We start from the raw sequence: 20,946 nt of genomic DNA on the forward strand, positions 1-20,946 counted from the left end.
AGTATACTTAAGACGGAAATCAGGAGGGCAAAAAGGGGGCATGAGGTAACTTTGGCAGAGAAGATTGAGGAGAATCCAAAGAGACTTTATTAGTATATTAAGGGGAAAAGAGTCACTAGTGAGAGAATAGGGCCTCTCAAAGACCAAAGTGGACATCTGTGTATGGAGCCGCAGGAGCTGGGCAAGGTCCTCAAAATGAGTATTTCTCCTCTGTTTTTACCAAGGAGAAAGACATGAAGACTTTGCACTTTGAGATAGTTAAAGGAGAACAGAAGAGTTACTGGATGTTTTGAAAGGTACAAAGGTAGATAAATCTCCAGGCCTGATCAGGTATATCCAAGAACACTGTAGGAAGCTAGAGTAGAAATTGTGGGAGCCCTGGCTGAGATATATGCATCATTGTTAGCGCGGGTGAAGTGCTGGAAGACTGAAGGGGGCTAATGTTGTGCCCTTATTTAAGAAGGGCTGCAAAGAAAATCCTGGGAACTGTAGCCCAGTAAGCCTAACGTCTGTGGTCAGTAAGTTACCAGAGGTGATCCTGATGGAAAGGATGTACAAGGATACATCCTTGTACAACGTGTTTAAGACGCGTTGATTAGAGATTGTCAGCATGGCTTTGTGTGTGGGAGATTATGGCTCATTAATTTGATTGAGTTTTTTGAAGAAGTAACCAAGAAGGTCAATGAGGGCAAGGCGGTAGACACGATCTATATGAACTTCAGTAAGGCCTTTGATAAGACCTTTGGAAATGAAGATGGAGACTTTGGAGATGTTTTGGAGAACATTCATTTTACCAGGAAGGCAGTGTTTGCAGGCCTACAGTGCATGAAGGTGGATAAGTCCTCAGGATCAGGCTGAGTACATCCTCGGACCATGGGAGACTAGAGAAGAAATTGCGGAGGCCCCTGCGGAGATACTTGCTTCCTTGTTAGCTGCTGGTGAAGTTTCTGAACACTGGAAGGTGGCTAACATCATTCTGTTCTTTAAGAAGGGTAGCAAGTACAAGCCAGGGAACTACAGGCCAGTCAGCCTGACATCAGTGGTGGAAAAGTTACTGGAGGGTATTCTAAGGGACAGGATCTACCAGCATTTGGATAGATCGAGTCTGATTAGGAGGAGTCAGCGTGGCTTTGTGCGTGGGAAGTCATGTTTGATAAATCTTTTAGAGTTATTTGAAGAGCTAACCAAAAGGGTAGATGAGGGCAGGGCAGTGGATGTTGTCTGTTTGGACTTTAGCATGGCCTTCTCTGTGGTCCTGCATGGCAGGCTGGTCTGGAAGGTTTGGTCCCATGGAGTCCAGGGAGAAGCTTGACCAGCAAGTTTGCAGATGACTAGTCACAGACCTCCAGTCTGAAAAATGTCCTTCCACCATCACCATTTGTTTCCAACCTTCCAGCCAATTTTGTATCCAGTTTGCTAGCTCTCCTTCATGTGATCTAACCTTCCAGAGCAGCCTACCATGCAGAACCTTATCAAAATCCGTACTGAAATCCATATATACTATGTCTACTGCCGTCCACTTGTCGACCTTCCTCGTCACTTCATCAAATAACTCAGACAAATTTGTAAGAAAAGATCTCCCACACATTAAGCCATGCTGGCTACCCCTAATCAACCCCTGCCTTTCCAAATGTAAGTATATCTTGTCCCTCAGAATGCTTTCCAGCATTCTATAATTAAAACATTATAAAAAATATAAAAAATATAAAAAATAAAAAAATAAAAACAGGTCTATAATTACCAGGTCTATCCTTGCAGCCCTTCTTAAATAAAGGCACAACATTTGCTATCCTCCAGTCATTCAGCACCTCGTCATAGGATAGCAACATTGCAAATATCTCAGAAAGGGCTCCCGCAACTTATTCTCCAGCTTCCCATAGTGTTCTTGGATATGCCTGGAGATTTGTCTACCTTCATACATTGTAACACATGTAAGACCTTTTCTAGTGCAATATGGACTGCTCCCAAAATATCTCCGTTAACTTTGCCAGGTTCCCAAGTCTTCACATCTTTCTCCATGGTAAAAACAGAGGAGAAATAATTATTGAGAATTGCCCATCTCCAGAAGTTCCACACACAGATTTCTGTCTTTGTCTTTGAGGGGCCCCATTCACTCACCAGTCACTCTTTTTCCCTTAATATACTTAAAAAAACAAGTCTCAGTTTTCTCTGCCACAGCCATCTCATGCCCTCCTAATGTCCTTCTTGAATATACTCTGGCATACCTTATCCCAATTGCCTGTATCTGACCCAAGCCTCTTTTTTCTTGACCAGAGTTCCCAACTCCCAGCAGCTTTGCCATTCACTTGAACAGGATTTTGAATTCTTGAACTCTTACTTAAAAAAAAACCTCCCCCTTGCCTTGGATCCCTTTGTCTGCCAATAACCTAGCCCTATCAACCTTTGCAGGCTCTTGTCTAATACTGTCAAAATTCACCTTGCCCCAGTTCAGAACTTGAACCTGTGGACCAGTTCTTTCCATAACTATTTTAAAATTAATAGATCTATGGTCACTGGTCCCAAAGTGCTTCCCTACTGTGACTTCAGTTACCTGCCCTTCCTTATCTCCCAGGAGTAAATCAAGCTTTGCCCCCTCCCTGGTAGGGCCCTCTTTATACTGTGTGAGGAAACTTTCCTGAACACATTGAATAAATTCCACAAATGTTGGCAAATTGTGGCAAATGTTGTTCCTTTGTTTAAGAAAGGGAGTAGGGATAACCCTGGGAATTACAGACCAGTGAGTCTTATTTCAGTGGTGGGCAGATTACTGGAGAAGATTCAGAGACAGGATTTATGGGTATTTGGAGAAATATAGGCTGATTAGGGACAGTCAGCATGGCTTTGTGAGGGGCAGGTCGTGCCTCACGAGCCTGATTGAATTCTTTGAGGATGTGACAAAGCACATTGATGAAGGTGGAGCAGTGGATGTGGTGCCCATAGATTTTGGTAAGACGTATGATAAAGTTCCTCATGGCAGGCTCATTCAGAAAGTCAGGAGGCATGGGATCCAAGGAAACCTGGCTGTGTGGATTCAGAATTGGCTCGCCTATAGAAGACAAAGGGTGGTTGTAGATGGTGCGTATTCTGCCTGGAGGTCAATGGCCAGTGGTGTTCCTCAGGGATTTGTTCTGGGACCCCTTCCCTTTGTGATTTTTATAAATGACTTGGATGAGGATGTGGAAGGGTGGGTTGGTAAGTTTGCAGATGACACGAAGGTTGGTGGTATTGTGGGTAGTGTAGAAGGTTGCTGTAGGTTACAAGAGGACATTGGTAGGATGCCGAGCTGGGCTGAGAAGTGGCAGATGGAGTTCAACTCGGAAAAGTGTGAAGTGATACACTTTGGAAGATCGAATTTGAAGGCAGAATACAAGGGTGAAGGCAGAATACAAGGGTGAAGGCAGAATACAAGGGTAATGGCAGGACTTTTAGCAGTGTGGAGTGTAGAGGAACTTGGGGTCCACATCCATGGATCTCTCAAGGTTGCCGCATAGGTTAATTGGGTTGTTAAGAAGGCTTATAGCGTGTTGGCCTTCATTAGTCGGGATATTGAGTTCAAGAACTGCAAAGTAATGTTGCAGCTCTATAAAACTCTGGTTTGACCACACTTGAAGTATTGTGTTCAGTTCTGGTTGCCTCATTATAGGTGATGTGGAAGCTTTAGAGAGGATGCAGAGGAGATTTACTAGGATGCTTCCTGATTGGAGAGCATGTCTTATGAGGATAGGTTGAACGAGCTAGGTCTTTTTTCTTTGGAGCGAAGGAGGACGAGAGATGACTTGGTAGAGGTGTACATGATGATAAGAGGCATAGATCGAGTGGACATTCAGAGACTTTTTCCCAGGCTAACATGAGGGGGCATAATTTTAAGGTGAATGGAGGAAGGTATCAGGGTGATGTCAGAGGTAAATTTTTTGCACAGAGAGTGGTGGGGTGTGTGGAACGCACTGCCGGCAGAGGTGGTGGAGGCAGATACATGAGGGACATTTAAGAGACTCTTAGATAGCCACATGAATAATAGAAAAAATGGAGGGCTATAGGAGGGAAGGGTTAGATAGATCTTAGAGCAGGATAAAATGTCGGCGCAACATTGTGGGCTGTAGAGCCTGTAAATGTTCTATGTTCTACCTAGACGTTTAACACTATGGCAATCCCTGTCAGTGTTAGGAAAGTTAAAATCTCCTACGATGACAACCTTATTATTCTTACAACTCACCCCAATCTCCCTGCATATTTGTTCCTCTAATTCTAGAGATCTGCTTGGGGGCCTATAGTACAACTCCAACAAGGTGATCATCCCCTTCTTATTTCTGAGTTCCACCCATAAAGCCTCACCAGATGATCCTTCAGTAATTTCGTCTCTAACTACTGTTGTGATGTTCCTCTTAATCAAAAAGCAACTTCCCTTCTCTTCCCTCCACCTCTATCCCTCATAAAGCACCTGTATCCCCAGAATATTAAGCTGCCACTTGTGCCCTTCCCTTAGCCATGGTTAATAGAAACATAGAAAACCTACAGCACAATTCAGGCCCTTCGGCCCACAAAGCTGTGCCAAACATGTCCCTACCTTAGAAATTACTAGGCTTACCCATAGCCCTCTATTTTTCTCAGCTCCATGTACCTATCCAAAAGTCTCTTAAAAGACCCTATCATATCCGCCTCCACCACCGTTGCCGGCAGCCCATTCCACGCACTCACCACTCTCTGAGTAAAAAACTTACCCCTGACGTCTCCTCTATACCTACTCCCCAGCACCTTAAACCTATGTCCTCTTGTGGCAACCATTTCAGCCCTTGGGAAAAGACTCTATCTACCCGATCAATGCCTCTCATCATCTTATATACCTCTATCAGGTCCCCCCTCATACTCCGTCACTCCAAGGAGAAAAGGCCGAGTTCCTTCAACCTGCATTCATAAGTTATGCTCTGCAATCCAGGCAACATCCTTGTAAATCTCCTCTGCACCCTTTCTATGGCTTCCACATCCTTCCTGTAGTGAGGTGACCAGAACTGAGCACAGTACTCCGTGGGGTCTGATCAGGGTCCTATATAGCTGCATCAGTACCTCCCGGCTCCTAAATTCAATTCCATGATTGATGAAGGACAATACACCATATGCCTTCTTAACCACAGAGTCAACCTGTGCAGCTGCTTTGAGTGTCCTATGGACTCGAACCCTAAGATCCCTCTGTTCCTCCACACTGCCAAGAGTCTTACCATTAATACTATACTCTGCCATCATATTTGACCTACCAAAGTGAACCACTTCACACTTACCTGGGTTGAAGTTAATGGCTATAATATCCTAATCCCACATACCTATCCATGCCTTAAATTCATTCGCCTTACCTGTCAGACCTCTTGCATTGAAGTAAATGCAAATTAATCCAACTTGCTTTCCTCACTCTTCTCCATGCTCCTTCCTGTCCTAACTGTTCAATTTGCTTTTGCTGTCTTCTCTATCACTATCCTGCCTCTCAATTGCCTCACTTATATTTAGGATCCCACCCCTCCTGCCAATCCAGCTTAAACCTTCCCTAGTAGCACTAGCAAATCTGCCCGCAAGGATAGTGGACCCCTCCAGTTTAGTTGTAACCTATTCCTCTTGTACAGGTCACCCCTGCCCCAGAAGAGATTCCAATGGTCCAAAAACCTGAATCCCTGCCCACTGCACCAATTCTTCAGCCATATCGCCCTATTTTTTCCTTCACTAGCACGTGGCACAGGTGGCAATCCCAAGGTTACTACCCTAGAGGTCCTGCTTCTTGACCTTTTCTCTAACTCCCTGTATTCATTCCGCAGGACCTCATCCCTTTTTCTACCTATGTCATTTGTGCCAATGTACGTAACAACTTCTAGCTGCTCACCTTCCCCTTTGAGGATGTTCTGCAGCCGCTCTGAGACATCCCCAACCCTAGCACCAGAGAGGCAACACACCATCCTAGATTCCTGTTTGTGGCCACAGAGCCTCCTGTCTGTCCCCCTGACTATCGAGCCCCCTATCATTAAGTCCTGCTTTCACCCTTCTTGACTGGGCCAGTCATGGCTACTGCTGCTCTCTCCTAAAAGGGCATCCCTCCCAACAGTATCCAAAGCGGTATACTTGTTTTGAGGGGAATTGCCACAGGAGATTCCTGCACTCTGCCTACTCCCCTTGCTCTTCCTGGTGGTCACCCAACTATCTGCAGCTTGAACCTTCAGAGCGACCACCTCACTAAAGCTTTCAGCTATGATGATCCGAAGTACGTCCAGCTCCAGTTTCTTGACCTGGTCCTTCAGGAGATGCAACTGGGCGCACCTCCCGCAGATGTGGACCTCAGTGACACTGCAAGTCTCACTAATCTCCTACATCCTGCAGAAGGAGCATGCCATTGCTCTGACTACCATGCTGCCTACTTACAAAGTACAAAAAGGTAAAAGTAACAGACCGAACCTGTTCTCAACTGTCACTCTTTTTGCCGAAGTCTCAAATACCTGCCACTCTAACACTAACCACTCTCTCAGTGGCTGCTCCAAAAATGGCTGCTCCGCTTTACTGTGAAGTCTTATTCACTGCTGTATATCTCAATTAGCCAATCAGAACTGCCTCTCTGTTGGCTCCTCCAATCACTCTCCCACCTCTGTAACAGACATTTAATTCTTTCATTCATATCTAACAAACAGAAAGGGTCCCAGCCCTGATCCCTGTGGTACATCACTGATCGCAGGCTTCCTGTCACAAAAGCAACCCTCCACCATCACAATCTGCTTCATTACTAAGCCAATTTTGAATCCAGTTTGGAAGTTTGCCATGGGCTTTAACATTTTGGACCAGCATCCTGTGTGGGATCTTGTCCAAGGTCTAACTGAAGTCCAGGTAGATTATATCAACTGTACTGCCCTCCTCGATACATTATGTTAACTTCTTCGAAAAATTCTGTTAAGTTAGTCAGACAGGATCTCCCCTCAGTGAAGCTGTGCTGACTATTCCTGATCTTATCTTTGCAAGTGTAGATTAATCTTTTCCCTCAGGACTTTTTCCAATAACCTCCCTGCCACTGATGTTAGATTCACAGGCCTGTTATTATTCCTGTTGCATTTCCATTCATCTGACACCTCACCCGTGGCCAGTGAAGATTTAAGTATCTCTGCCGGGACTCCAGCAATTCCTTTCCTTTCCTCCCGTAGCAGCCTGGGATGCATCTCATCACACTGGAGATTTACCCACCTTTAAACTTGCTAAGACACCTGATACTCCTCCTCCTTAATGATAATATGTTCCAGAAATTTATCTTCCCCACCTGAAAACCTCCAGCTACAGTGTCCTTCTCCGTAGTGAATACAAATGGTCAGAAAGGGGAAGGCACTGCCTGAGTGGGTGGTGGTGGCAGGCATGCTCATAAAGAAGGATTGATGGGAGCACGTGAATCACCAGGGCATAGAAGGCGAAGGACAAAGTGCTAGTGATTGGGACTAGTATAGATAGTACTTAACTGTCAGCATGGACATGGTGGGCCGAAGGGCCTGTACTGTGTTGCATGACTCCATGATGAAGATCTTCTATGGGATCAACTCTCACTTTGTTAGTTTTTCATTTTTAACTCTCTGCAGGCTTACAATCTATTTTTATATTTCTTGCTGTCTTTACTTTCTAATCATTCCTTAATGGTTTTTGTATTATGTCCAATCGTCTGACCCATCATTGGACTTTCTGCAGTTATATCCTTGGGGAGTTTTAACTTTATTAATTTATCAAGGATGGTGATTCCTCCCCATAGACTTACTTTTCCTCAATGGAGTGCATCTGTTCAGTGTATTCTGTAAGATCCCAGCATCTCAATTGGCTAATCCCTTATCCTAAATTGTCAGTTCACTTGAGCTAGAACATAGAGTCATAGAGTTAGACAGCATGGAAACAGGCCCTTCTGATTCAAACCATTCTATTCCTTTGAAACTTTCTCATATCTTTCTGTTCCACAAAATTCTTTTGTCATTGGTTATTTAGGTGATGCCTACATACTCACTTGTATGTTCCCATCATCTCTCCCATTGTGATTTGTATTCTGGTGATTGCTGCAATAATCCTCCTAGCATTCCACATAGACCTCATCATTCCTAAGGTAATCCATTTATTCCCACTTAATAACATGCTATGAAATTCCTCATATAATGATGACTTTTTTCCCAGAGAATGCTTCACCAAAATTTACTGATTAATCCATCCTCATTTCATATGAGTATTTAGCCCTGAACCCATGATCCCCTGCATAACAACCTCATGCATGGCATATTTTGAGAAAATTCAAATATCCATCAATTTTCTGTGATCCACCTTGCTAGCTACATCAACAAAACAAAAAGCTGATAGACTTGCCCAACATATTGTGGTTTTATAAATGGGAAACTGACATTGTCAATTCCCATTTGAGTATTAAGAAGATGGAGGTATTACGTGTCTTGGAACACAGGGTTGATAAATCCCCAAGACCAGATGAGATCTATCCCAGGATGTTGTGGGAAACAAAGGAGGAGATTGGTGAGGCCATGATGGAGATTTTGGCATTTCTGTTAGACACAGGCAAGGTACTAGAAGACTGGAGGATAGCAAGTGTTGCTCCTTTATTTAAGAAGGGCAACAGGGATAAGCCAGGTAACCACAGCCTTACATCAGTGGTAGAGAAATTATTGGAGGAAATTCAAAGGGAGAGGACTTATGTGCGTTTAAAAAGGCAGTGAGTGATAAGGGCTTGTCAGCATGGCTTTTTGAGTTCTGTCTCACTAATTTGATTGATGTTTTTGAGAAGGTAACTAAATAGATTGAAGGAGGCAGAGTGGTAGATGTTGTCTGTATGGACTTGAGTAAGGCAATTGATAAGGTCGTGCATAGTCGGCTGGTCCAGAAGGTGAAGGCACATGGGATCTAAGGAGAGCTGGCTAATCGTATCCAAAATTGGCTTGGTGAAAGGGTACAGGGTAGTGGTAAAGGATGTTTTTTTCATTGGAAGTCTATGACCAGTGGTGTACCACAGAGATCAGTGCTGGGACCCTTGTTGTTCGTGATATAAATTAATGACTTAGATGTGAATGTAGTAGAATGATTAGTAAATTTGCAGATGACATGAAATTGGTGGTGTTGACGATTACAAGCAGTATTGTTTAAGGCTACAGCAGGATAAAGATCAGATAGAAAGTTGGGTAGAGCGTTGGCAGATGGAATTTAATCTGAGCAAGTGTGAGATGATGCATTTTGAGAAGTCAAATAGGGGTAGGACACATACAGTAAATGGTTGGGCACTAAGGAATGTTGATGAATAGAGAGACCCTGTGGCTTAAGTACACAGTTCCCTGAAAATGACAACACAGGTAGGTAGGGTCTTGAAGAAGGCATATAGCATGCTTGCCTTCATTGGGTGGGGCATTGAATATAACATTTGGGACATTATGTTGCCACTTGACTGCACTTGAAGTATTATATGCATTTCTGGTTGACACATCACAGGAAGGATGTGGTTACACTGGAAAGAGTACAGAGGGGATTCATCAGGATGTTGCCTGGATTGGAGACTTTAGTTATGGGGAAAGATTGGAAAGGTTGGGCTTGTTTTCCTTGGAGCAAAGGAGGCTCAAGGGTGACCTGATAGAGACATATAAAATTATAAGAGGTATAGATAGGACAGATAGACAGAATCTTTTTCCCATGTTAGGGGTGTCAAAAATAAGAGAGCACAGATTTAAGGTGAGAGGAAAGAGTTTTAAAAGGGGATCTGAGTGGCAGGTTTTATTACACAGAGAGTGGTTGATATCTGGAACGAGCTGCCGGAACAGGTGGTGGAATCAGATACAATCACTATGTTTTAGAGACATTTAGACAGACATTTAAATAGGCGAGGCAGAGAAGAATATGGTCCTATTGCAGGCAAATGGGATTAGTGTAGCTGGGCAAAAAGATTGGCATTGACGTGGCGAGTCGAAGGGCCCATTTCTGTGCTGGACAACTCTATGAGGAACCAACCCTGAAAATACCCAGCTGAACATCAAGCTTTAAAGATTAACCTTGACTAATTGGAAATAATTTTTTAGAGCACAGTTTTTTCTGAAATGTATTCCTTCTCCCCAATGGTGGCTATCCCTCTACTGTAGTGGAGTGAGACCTCAACAATATCTCAGCTCAATTCAGTCAGGACAGGGAGATAGGGAGATGAGATTGCTTTCACTAATCCCATTTGATGCATTAGGTACGTGTCCTTCTGTGCCCTGCCGATGTAACTGTCTGTCTGAACGTCTGCCTCTTAAACATTGTGATTGCATCTGATTCTATCGCCTCCTCTTGCAGCGCATTCCAGATATCAACCACTGTCTGTAAAACAAACTTTCTCATCAGATCCCCTTTTAAACTCCTTCCTCCCACCTTGTTAGAGTCATAGAGTACCACAGCAGAGAAACAGGTCCTTTGGCCCATCCAGTCTGTGCCGACCTGATCTTCTGCCTAGTCCCATCTACCTGCACCCAGACCATATCCCTCCAAACCCATCCCATCCATGTATCTATCCAAACTTCCCTTAAATGCTACAATTGAACCTACATCTACCACTTCCACTGGCAGCTCATTCCACACTTGCAACACCATTTGAGTGAAGAAGATCCCCCTCAGATTCTCCTTATATATTTCACCTTTCACCTCAAACTTATGTTCTCTAGTTCTAGTCTCACCCAACCTCCCTCATAATTTGTATACCTCCACAAGATCTCCCCTCATTCTCCTGCGCTTTCAAGGAACTATGGATCTGTATTCCCAGATCCCTTTGTCCTACCACACACCTCAGAGCCCTACCATTCACTGTGTAAGTCTTACCCTGGTTTGTCCTCCCAAAGTGCAACATCTCACACTTGACTGCATTAAATTCCATCTGCCATTTTTCAGTCCATTTTTCTAGCTGGTCAAGATCACGCTGCAAGCTTTGATAGCCTTCCTCACTGTCCACTACACCCACAATCTTGGTGTCATCCGCAAATTTGCTGATCCAGGTTACCACATTATCATCTAAATCATTATTATATAGATGATAAACATCAACGGAACCAGCACCAATCCCTGTGCACACCACTAGTCACAGGCCTCCAGTCAGACAGACAACCATCTACTACCACTCTCTGGCTTCTGCTAAGCCAATGTTGAATCCACATTCTGAATGCCAAGCAACTTAACCTTCTGGGGCAGCCTCCCATGCGGGACTTTGTCAAAGGCCTTGCTCAAGTCCTTGTGGTCAACGTCCACCACCTTCCCCTCAACCTTCTTAGTAACCTCCTCGAGGAACTCTACAAGATTGGTTAGACGTGACCTACCATGCATAAAGCCATGTTGACTATCCCTAATCAGGCCCTGTCTATCTTGTTATATATCCTGTCCCTTAGAATACCTTCCAATAATTTACCCATGACTGACATCAGGCTCACTGGCCTATCATTTCCCAGCTTACTCTTAGAGCCTTTCTTGAACAACGGAACAACTTTAGCTATCCTCCAGTCCTCCAGCACCTCACCCGTGGCTAAGGACGTTTCAAATGTCTCTGCCAGAGCCCCTGCAATTTCTGCATTAGCCTCTCACAAGGTCAGAAGGGGATACTTTGTCTGGCCCTGGGGATTTATCCACCTTCATTCACCTCAAGGCAGCCAACACCTCCTCTTCCGTAATCTGGATATGGTCCATGACCTCACTACTCTTTTGCCTCACTTCTATAGTCTCTGTGTTTGTCTCCAGGGTAAATACGGATGCAAAATATTCACGTAAGATCTCCCCTATCTCTTTCAGCTCCATGAATAGATGACCATGCTGATCTTCAAGAGGACCAATTTTGTCCTTTGCTACCCTCTTGTTCTTAATATAGCTTTTTCACCCTGTCTGCCAGAGCAACCTCATGTCCTCTTTTTCTCCTCTTGTTGTGTTGCCAAACTGTAGCAATGCTCCTGTCCTTGAGCTCTGCCAAATTTTTGAGAGAACTTGAAAGGGGTCAGGAGGGAGAAGGTCATGAGGGGTGAGATGGGAGAGGCTCAGAAGGGAGGTGGTCAGGAGGGGACAACGCAGTGGAGGAACTCAGACATGAGGATGAGCATTTTAACTTAGCACAAGAGGTTTTAAAAGACGAGCACTTTACATTGGACTATTCAATAATATCTGTATGGGTAGTTCTGCTATAATGTGACTTTCTTTAACGTGTGATTTCCTAGGAACTTAACTGTAGCAGAACTACCTGTATTCTATTCCTGTTTAATGGTGTGATTTAAAGGAACATTTTTTAATCATTCAGCTGCCATACTAATTACATAATTTAAAATCTAAAACAGCCTATTGGTTCTTGGATTGTTCTCAAAAATTTCCTTGATTGCATTTTATGACCTTTCCTGAATAATATTTTTCCAATGGTGGTGAAGATGAAGGACTATTGTATTAACCTTGTTACTCACTCTCATGTCTCAGCTGCTGTTCCTCTTTCATTTGCCTGTCTTTTCTAAAAGTTGTACTTGACTTTTTTAGGTATCATGGATACTTCGGTATCAACATTTATAAACCTGCAACAAATTCTTCGTAACAGCAATAAGACCAAACATGTTTCTGCATTTTGTGCCATCAGTGCAACTATTTTGTAACAAATGCTTCTCCAAAACCACACATTCTATTTTCATACTCTTACTCCCTTATTGTACCTTCAGTCACAGGTACCCATTACTGATGTTATAGAACATAGAACATTACAGCACAATACAGGCCCTTTGGCCCACAATGTTGTGCCGACCTTTAAACCTCGCCTAATACTATCTAACCCCTTCCTCCCACATATCCCTCTATTTTGAATTCCTCCATATGCTTATCTAATAATCTCTTGAATTTGACCAATGTACCTGCCTCCACCACCACCACCCCAGGCAGCGCATTCCATGCCCCAATCACTCTCGGTAAAAAAAACCTTCCTCTGATATCTCCCTTGAACTTCCCACCCATTACTTTAAAGCCATGCCCTCTTGTATTGAGCATTGGTGCCCTGGGAGGGAGGCGCTGGCTGTCCACTCTATCTATTCCTCTTAATATTTTGCACACCTCTATCATGTCTCCTCTCATCCTCCTTCTCTCCAAAGAGTAGAGCCCTAGCTCCCTTAGTCTCTCCTCATAATGTATACTCTCTAAACCAGGCAGCATCCTGGTAAATCTCCTCTGCACCCTTTCCAATGCTTCCACATCCTTCCTATAATGAGGCGATCAGAACTGGACACAATACTCTTAAGTGTGGTCTAACCAGAGTTTTATACAGCTGCATCATTACCTCGTGGCTCTTAAACTCAATCCCTCAACTTATGAAAGCTAAGACCCCATAAGCTTTCTTAACTACCTATCTACCTGTGAGGCAACTTTCAGGGATCTGGGGATATGGACCCTCAGATCCCTCTGCTCCTCCACACTACCAAGAGTCCTGTCATTAACTTTGTATTCTGCCTTGGAGTTTGTCCTTCCAAAGTGTACCACCTCACACTTCTCCGGATTGAACTCCATCTGCCACTTCTCAGCCCAGCTCTGCATCCTATCAATGTCCCTCTGCAATCTTCGACAACCCTCTACACTATCCACAACACCACCAACCTTTGTGTCGTCTGCAAACTTGCCAACCCACCCTTCTCCCCCCTCATCCAAGTCATTAACAAAAATCTCAAAAAGCAGAGGTCCCAGAACCGATCCTTGTGGGACACCGCTAGTCACAGCCCTCCAATCTAAATGCACTCCCTCCACCACAACCCTCTGCGTTCTATAGGCAAGCCAATTCTGAATCCACACGGCCAATCTCCCTGGATCCCATGCCCTCTGACCGTCTGAAAAAGCCTAACATGTGGAACCTTGTCAAATGTCTTACTAAAATCCATGTAGACCACATCTACCGCACTACCCTCATCAATCTGTCTGGTTACCTTCTCAAAGAGCACTATCAGGCTTGTGAGACATGATCTTCCCTTGGAACCATAGAACACTACAGCACAGAAAACAGGCCATTCGGCCCTTCTAGTCTGTGCCGAAACATTATTCCGCTAGTCCCATTTACCTGCTCCCAGTCCATAACACTCCAGACCTCTCCCATCCATGTATCTATCCAATTTATTCTTAAAGCTTAAGAGTGAGCCCGCATTTACTACATCAGATGGCAGCCCGTTCCACACTCCCACCACTCTGAGTGAAGAAGCTCCCACTAATGTTCCCCCTAAACCTTTCACCCTAAAGCCATGTCCTCTCGTACTTATCTCTCCTAATCTAGGTGGAAAGAGCCTACTTGCATTAACTCTGTCTATACCCCTCATAATTTTGTAAACCTCTATCAAATCTCCCCTCATTCTTCTACGCTCCAAGGAATAAAGTCCTAACCTCTTCAATCTTTCCCTGTAACTCAACTCCTGAAGACCCAGCAACATTCTAGTAAATCTCCTCTGCACTCTTTCAATCTTACTGATATCCTTCCTATAGTTAGGTGACCAGAACTGCACACAATACTCCAAATTTGGCCTCACCAATGTCTTATACAACCTCACCATAACATCCCAACTCCTATACTCAATACTTTGATTTATGAATGCCAGGATGCCAAAAGCCTTTTTTACAACCCTGTCAACCCTTCACAAAGCCATGCTGGCTGTCCCTGATCTGATCATGATTCTCTAAATGCTCATAGATCCTATCTCTAAGAATCCTTTCCAACAGGTAGCCCACTATAGGCGTAAGGCTCACTGGTCTATAATTCCCTCGACTATCCCTACTACTGCTTTTTTTGAATAAGGGGACAACATTTGCCACCCTCCAATCCTCCGGTACCATTCCCGTGGACAATGAGGACTCAAAGATCCTCACCAAAGGCTCAACAATCTCCTCCCTTGCCTCGCGGAGCAGCCTGGGGAATATTCCGTAAGGCCCCGGGGACTTATCTGTCCTAATATTTTCTAACAGCTCCAACACCTCCTCTCTCTTGATATCTACATGCTCTAACATTAACCTTACCAACACTGTCCTCAGCGTCATCAAGGCCCCTTTCCTTGGTGAATACTGAAGAGAAGTATTCATCGAGGACCTCACCCACTTCCAGGCACATCCTCCCACCTTTATCCCTAATCTGTCCTACCTTTACTCCCATCATCCTTCTGCTCTTCACGTAAGTGAAAAATTCCTTGGGGTTTTCCATAACCCTATTCACCAAGGCCTTTTCATGTCCCCTTCTTGCTCCCCTCAGCCCCTTCTTAAGTTCCTTCCTTGCTACCCTATATTCCTCAAGAGACCTATCTGATCCTTGCTGCCTAAACCTTATGTATGCTGCCTTCTTCCTCCTAACTAGTTGTTCCACCTCTCTTGTCACCCATGGTTCCTTCACCCTGCCACTCTTTCTCTGCCTCACCTGGACAAATTTAACCCTAACATCCTGCAAGAGATCCCTGAACAATGACCACATCTCCATAGTACATTTCCCTTCAAAAATGTCATCCCAATTCACACTCGCAAGTTCCAGCCTTATAGCCTCATAATTTGCCCTTCCCCAATTAAATATTTTCCTGTCCTCTTTGCTCCTATCCTTGTCAATCACATTGCTAAATGTTAGGGAGTGGTGGTCACTGTCCCCCAAATGGTCACCCTCTGAGAGATCTGTCACCTGACCTGGTTCATTACCTAATACTAGATCTAATATGGCATTCCCTCTAGTCAGCCTGTCAACATACTGTGAAAGGAATCTGTCCTGGACACACTTAACAAACTCTGCCCCGTCTAAACCTTTGGTACTAAGCAGGTGCCAATCAATATTTGGGAAGTTGAAGTCTCCCATGATAACAACCCTGTTATTTTTGCACCTTTCCAAAATCTGCCTCTCAATCTGCCCCTCAGTATCCTTGCTGCTACCAGTAGAATACTCCCAGTAGAGTAACTGCTCCTTTCTTGTTCCTGACTTCCACCCATACTGACTCTAGAGAGGATCCTGCTACATTATCCACCCTTTCTGCAGCTGTAATAGTGTCCCTGATCAGTATCGCCACCCCTCCTCCTCTTCTCCGCCCTCCCTCTCTTTTAAAACACTGAAATCCAGGAATATTCAATATCCATTCCCACCCTGATGACAGCCTAGTCTCTGCAAGAGCCACAATATCATAGTCCTATTATATTTTAAGTCCTTTGTTTTGTCATCTTGACTTTTCTCTTAGACATGTCGGTTTACCCATTCCCGCTTCCTTCAGATTCCTGTTTCTAAAGCAGATGCTCACCTCCCACCTCCAGAGTTAGAACAAGAAGGGCTGATATGAGGAGATGTTCAACAATAGAAAATGCTGGAACACTCAGCAGCTTGGGCCACATTTGTGGAAAATGGAATAGATTTAGTGTTTCAGGTCGAAGACCCTTTGTCAGAACTGGGAAAGTGAAAAGAAAACTGGTTTCAAGTTGTAGAGCGGCTGGGGAAGGGATGGATAGAACTGTGGGAATGTCTCTGATGGGGTCACCATCTCAGAGGACTCCATACCAGTCACATTTGTTTTGATGATGAGACTTTCTGCACAGGTGCCTCTCCTTCCCAAACTGTGGCTTCCTCTCTGCTGTTGTGGGCACATCTCCTCTATTTCCTGCACCTCTGCTCTCAACTCTCCTTCTCCTGGTCCTCATCTTCCATCCCGGCAGCCTCCATGTTCAACAGACCATCCTTCATAACTTCCACCACTCCAATGTGATTCTACCACTGAACATATATTCCCTGCCCCTCCCCTTTCAGCATTTAGAAGGGATCACACCCTTTGCGACTCCCTGGTCTGCTGTTCTGTCCCTACCAACTACTACTCCTTGCCTTATGCTCAGGCACTGCAGGAGATGTAACACTTATCCATTCACCTCTTCCCTTCCAAACAACCAGGGACATAAACAGTCTTTCCAGCTGAAGCAGTGATTCACTTACACCTCTTCCAACCAAATGTACTGCTTTTGGTGTTCACAGTGTGCTCTCCTCTACGCTGAAAATATTGGGTAGTCATTTTGCAAATCACCTGTGTTTAGTCCACAGGAGTGACCTTGAACTTCCTGTTGCCCGCCATTTTAATTCCCCATCCATTCTCACTCTGACCTCTCTGTCTGTGGCCTCCTGCATAGTTACAGTGGGAGCTTGAGGAAAAGCACCTCATCTGACATCTGAGCACATTGCAGCCTTCTGGACCCAATATTAAATTCTCCAGCTTTAGACAACTCACTCTCACTGTCTGCATCATAGAGTCATACAGCATGGATACAGGTCCTTCGGCCCAACTTGTCCATGCCAACAGTGTTGCCAGCGAGCTAGTCTCATCTGCCTGTGTTTGACCCACAGCCCTCTAGACCTCTCCTATCCATGTACTTATCTAGATGTCTTTTAAATGTTGCTAATGTGCCCACCTGAACCACTATTTCTGGCAGCTCATTTCAAATACGCAGCACCCTTTGTGTCAACAAGCTGCCCCTGATGTCCCTTTTAAAGCTCTCACCTCTGATCTTAAACCTATGGCCTCTTGTTTTTATCACCTCCTCCCTGGAAAAAGACTGTGTGCTTTCACCATGTCTATGCCCCTCATGGTCTTACATACCTCTATCAGGTCACCCCTTAATTTCCTATGTTCTAGACTGGCCAATCTACTGTAAGTAACCCTTCTGTGATATTGGCTTTGTTTTCCTTCAGCACAGCCCTGCTATTGACAACACAATGGGAGCTGACTGCCCCCGTTCACCCAATTGATCTGGTCTCATCCGATCAAGATATCCCCATTGTTTTATCCATCCCCACCCCACTTGTTCTGCAACCTAAGAACTGTTTTTCTCTCTCCACAGATGTTGCCTGACCTGCTGAGTATTACCATATTTTCCATTTTTGTTGAAGATTTCTACCTATTTGTCTTTTCACTGGTCGTGATTTCCCTGCCCCAGATAGAACCATATTACAATGCACAGGCAGTTCAGTGGCAGACAAGGATGGGGTTGTGCATTTAAATTTGCCTTTGAGTAGTTGTTTATTATGAATAGTTCCCCTCACTCGTTCCAGTTAGTAACATTCATGCACTAGGACTGTGCTGGGACCTCTGTCCACAGTGTGGTTTCACAAGATCACAAGACAAGGGAGCAGGCCATTCGGCCCATCGAGTCTGCTCCAAGGAAAGAGAAATAGAAATGAGAAATGGGGAATGGGGGAAGAAGAAAAAAAAACTATTCTAATCCCAATTAGAATTGGTTTAAGGTAAGCTTGTAGAACTGCCACAAAGAATGTTATTCTTTCCTTGTACAATAAAAGTCCAATAATCCAGCATGCTCAGGATGTTGATGTTAGTGCGCTGGCAGATTTTCAGGACCATTGAATGATATTTCTATTAATAACAGGCAATCTTTTAATTTACTGTTTTTGATTAGATGTTCCACACTGCGACAATAAATTTTTCAATGAACCACAAGATGATTGTGACCGTGGGAACTGGAGCCCCGTGAGTGAGAAGGCAGAGTGGGACCCAGGGCTCCAGTGAGTGGAAAGGGAGTGTGGGACCCAGGCCCTGGCGAGCGGGAGGGAGTGCGGGACCCGGGGCCGGGTGAGTAGGAATGTAGTGCGGGAACTAGGGCCCTGGTGAGTGAAAGAGAGCATGTGAGCCAGATGCTGAACCTTCAGGATTTCCACAAAGTAGGATAGCGGATTACCGGAATTTTACTCTACTTTGAAATGTATAAGGTCACTGCTGCAGTTAACATAGAAAGGTTCAAGCTTTAACGCTGTCTGGTGTTTGTATTTAACTTTTGTGTGAGATGTGGGTAGATCTCACCCTCTCCTATCTGTTCCTGTAGATCAGAATGGAGTACCTCTCGTTGATGCACGCCATCATCCGTACAACTGATTACACATGCCACCGACACCGCCTCTCTGACCTACAGGGCACCTTCCAGCGAATCCTGACTGAGGAAGAAAATGACCAGGCATGCCAGATGGACAAGCTGATCATCAACGAGATTTACAAAGAATTTCCAGACTTTGTTGTTGAGAACTAACTCAGGAATCATTGTGCCAAAAGTTTTACGTATGCGATATTGAAATACTTGAAAGATTTGTTAGTGTGGTCTATCTGCTAAATTTCTGATCCCCATTTGATGGTGCGCTTTTTATCTGCAACTGAACCCAAAGCCTTTTGCAGCCTTAGAAAAGTTTCTGATTCCTTTGTCTTCTCCATTTGCGACAGAAATGGTGGAGCATTGTGACTGATCGTTGTTGCTAGACTATATAGATTGCTATTGTGTCCAGAACTTCAGTAACTCTAAAGTAGAAAAGCCATGCACTGAATGGGGAGAGCTGAATGTTGTAGGGGAGGATTTAATGGACTTTGGCATTTAACTTATTTCTCCAAGTTACCCGTTCTTCAGCCCAGCAGTTAGGATACTCCACACAAGGCCCATCTGGACAAACAGTGGCGATGCCATGCGTTGTAAAGCCTCAATGAGTTTTGGGCATTGTCGGCATGAACAGTGAGGGTAAAATTATGGCAGTTTGATGATCTCACCTTAACTTTGCCAAAGTAACATCCATCTCTCCATAATTGTGATTGGGAATTGAAGAGTTTAGCAGATTATTTACTGAGTGTTAACTTTTTGTGCTGTTAGAGTTGACAACTATCACTCTGACAGCTTTATAGAAGTGTTAGTGGTTGTGGTGAGAGCCGGGCAGCGTGCTACAGTCTGCCTGGGTCCTCACAGTGGCACACGGGACCTGGGTTAGTGATGACTTGTGCTCGTATTATGGATATCTTTCTCTAGGATATCGCTGTCAGGCAACTATAAAAGAAGGTAGTGTTTAGGGATTTATTTTACTGTTCTCCCTCAGCTGTGTGAGGAGGGAGGTTTGGATGGTAATTCCACATCACTCTTGACTTTGATTGCATGGGGTCAGTTTAAAGATGGGAGTGTGATTGGAGCTGAGTTGATCAGTCACCTGGGCCTTTTGATCAGTGCTGCCATTTCCTGTTTAACACCCACTATCCACAGATTGCCAGCTGCTGTTTATCAGGGCAGTCTCCAGAAGCACCACCTTCCTGCTGCTGTATCATCTGCACAGATGGCAAGGAAACAAGGTAATGTATCACTGAGAATTCTATGGGTAAATTGGATGTTTGGAGGTATTGTGGTGTGATCTGACTGGGCCTAAAAGACCACTCTGAAACACGGCTCCTCTTCACCTGTGTGGACACGTGCTCTATGTGTGCAAACTCCACTCGGTATTCCCTGCCAGTGAGGGTTTGTTCACACTGCTGTTTGCCAGCTTTAACAAAGTGCTTAATATTTAAATAGCCTTAAGTGAATAGTGATAATGGTGTTGGTCTGGGGTGGAGTGAGAGCGCGGTCACTGACTGCCTGCTGATGTTCTCAGGGAGTGGTAGGAACACCAGCTGTAGTTTGTCCTCCCAACAAATCAGCAGTGAGGTTGTTGGTGGGAGTGTGCAGGAGCCATTACCTGCAGGAACCCGCCCCTTCTAGCGCTACTTGTTATTCAGTATTTAACTGCTCCTCTTCATTATTAATTAAAGCAGCTACAACCATGGCCTTCACCGTGTGGTCTCTTCCTGAAGGTAGGCATCCTAGTTTCTCAACAGGTCAGCAAGTTTTCCGTTTTTGCTTTTTAGGATGTTATTATTTACCCCCTGTCCCTATCTCCTCCCCCTTCCCCCTCCCCCCACGGTCCACCTTCCCCTCCCCCCAGGTCCCACCCTCCCCCTTCCCCCAGGGCCCACACTCCCTTGCCCTGGTGTCCACCCCCCTTCCCCAGAGTCCACACCCCCCACATCCTTCTCCCCACCTTCCCCAAGACTCAGGGTCTCCCCACCCACTTCCCCAGGACTCTCTGGTCCAGTTCTGCAATTCTACATGTCATGACTGATCTTTTGCCTCAGTGCCATTTTCCTGCATCACTCAATTCTCTTC

The 20,946-nt window shown here is 44.7% G+C and overlaps 1 protein-coding gene across 3 annotated transcripts in view; it reads left to right on the forward strand.

Moving 5' to 3' along the window:
• The window catches only part of LOC127571565 (NCK-interacting protein with SH3 domain-like), a 209,850-nt gene extending 189,283 nt beyond the window's left edge, over positions 1 to 20,567 (forward strand). The window contains exon 13 of one of the 3 annotated variants that reach the window (XM_052018061.1): positions 18,826 to 20,567. In XM_052018061.1, the coding sequence (XP_051874021.1) occupies positions 18,826 to 19,026 (201 nt within the window). In that variant the 3' untranslated portion in view covers positions 19,027 to 20,567. The remainder of the gene's footprint in view (positions 1 to 18,825) is intronic. The other 2 variants (XM_052018062.1, XM_052018064.1) reach the window with 2 other exon arrangements.
• Positions 20,568 to 20,946: the final 379 nt, after the last annotated feature.

This window comes from Pristis pectinata, chromosome 6 (genome assembly GCF_009764475.1).
Source record: "Pristis pectinata isolate sPriPec2 chromosome 6, sPriPec2.1.pri, whole genome shotgun sequence".
Taxonomy (NCBI): domain Eukaryota; kingdom Metazoa; phylum Chordata; class Chondrichthyes; order Rhinopristiformes; family Pristidae; genus Pristis; species Pristis pectinata.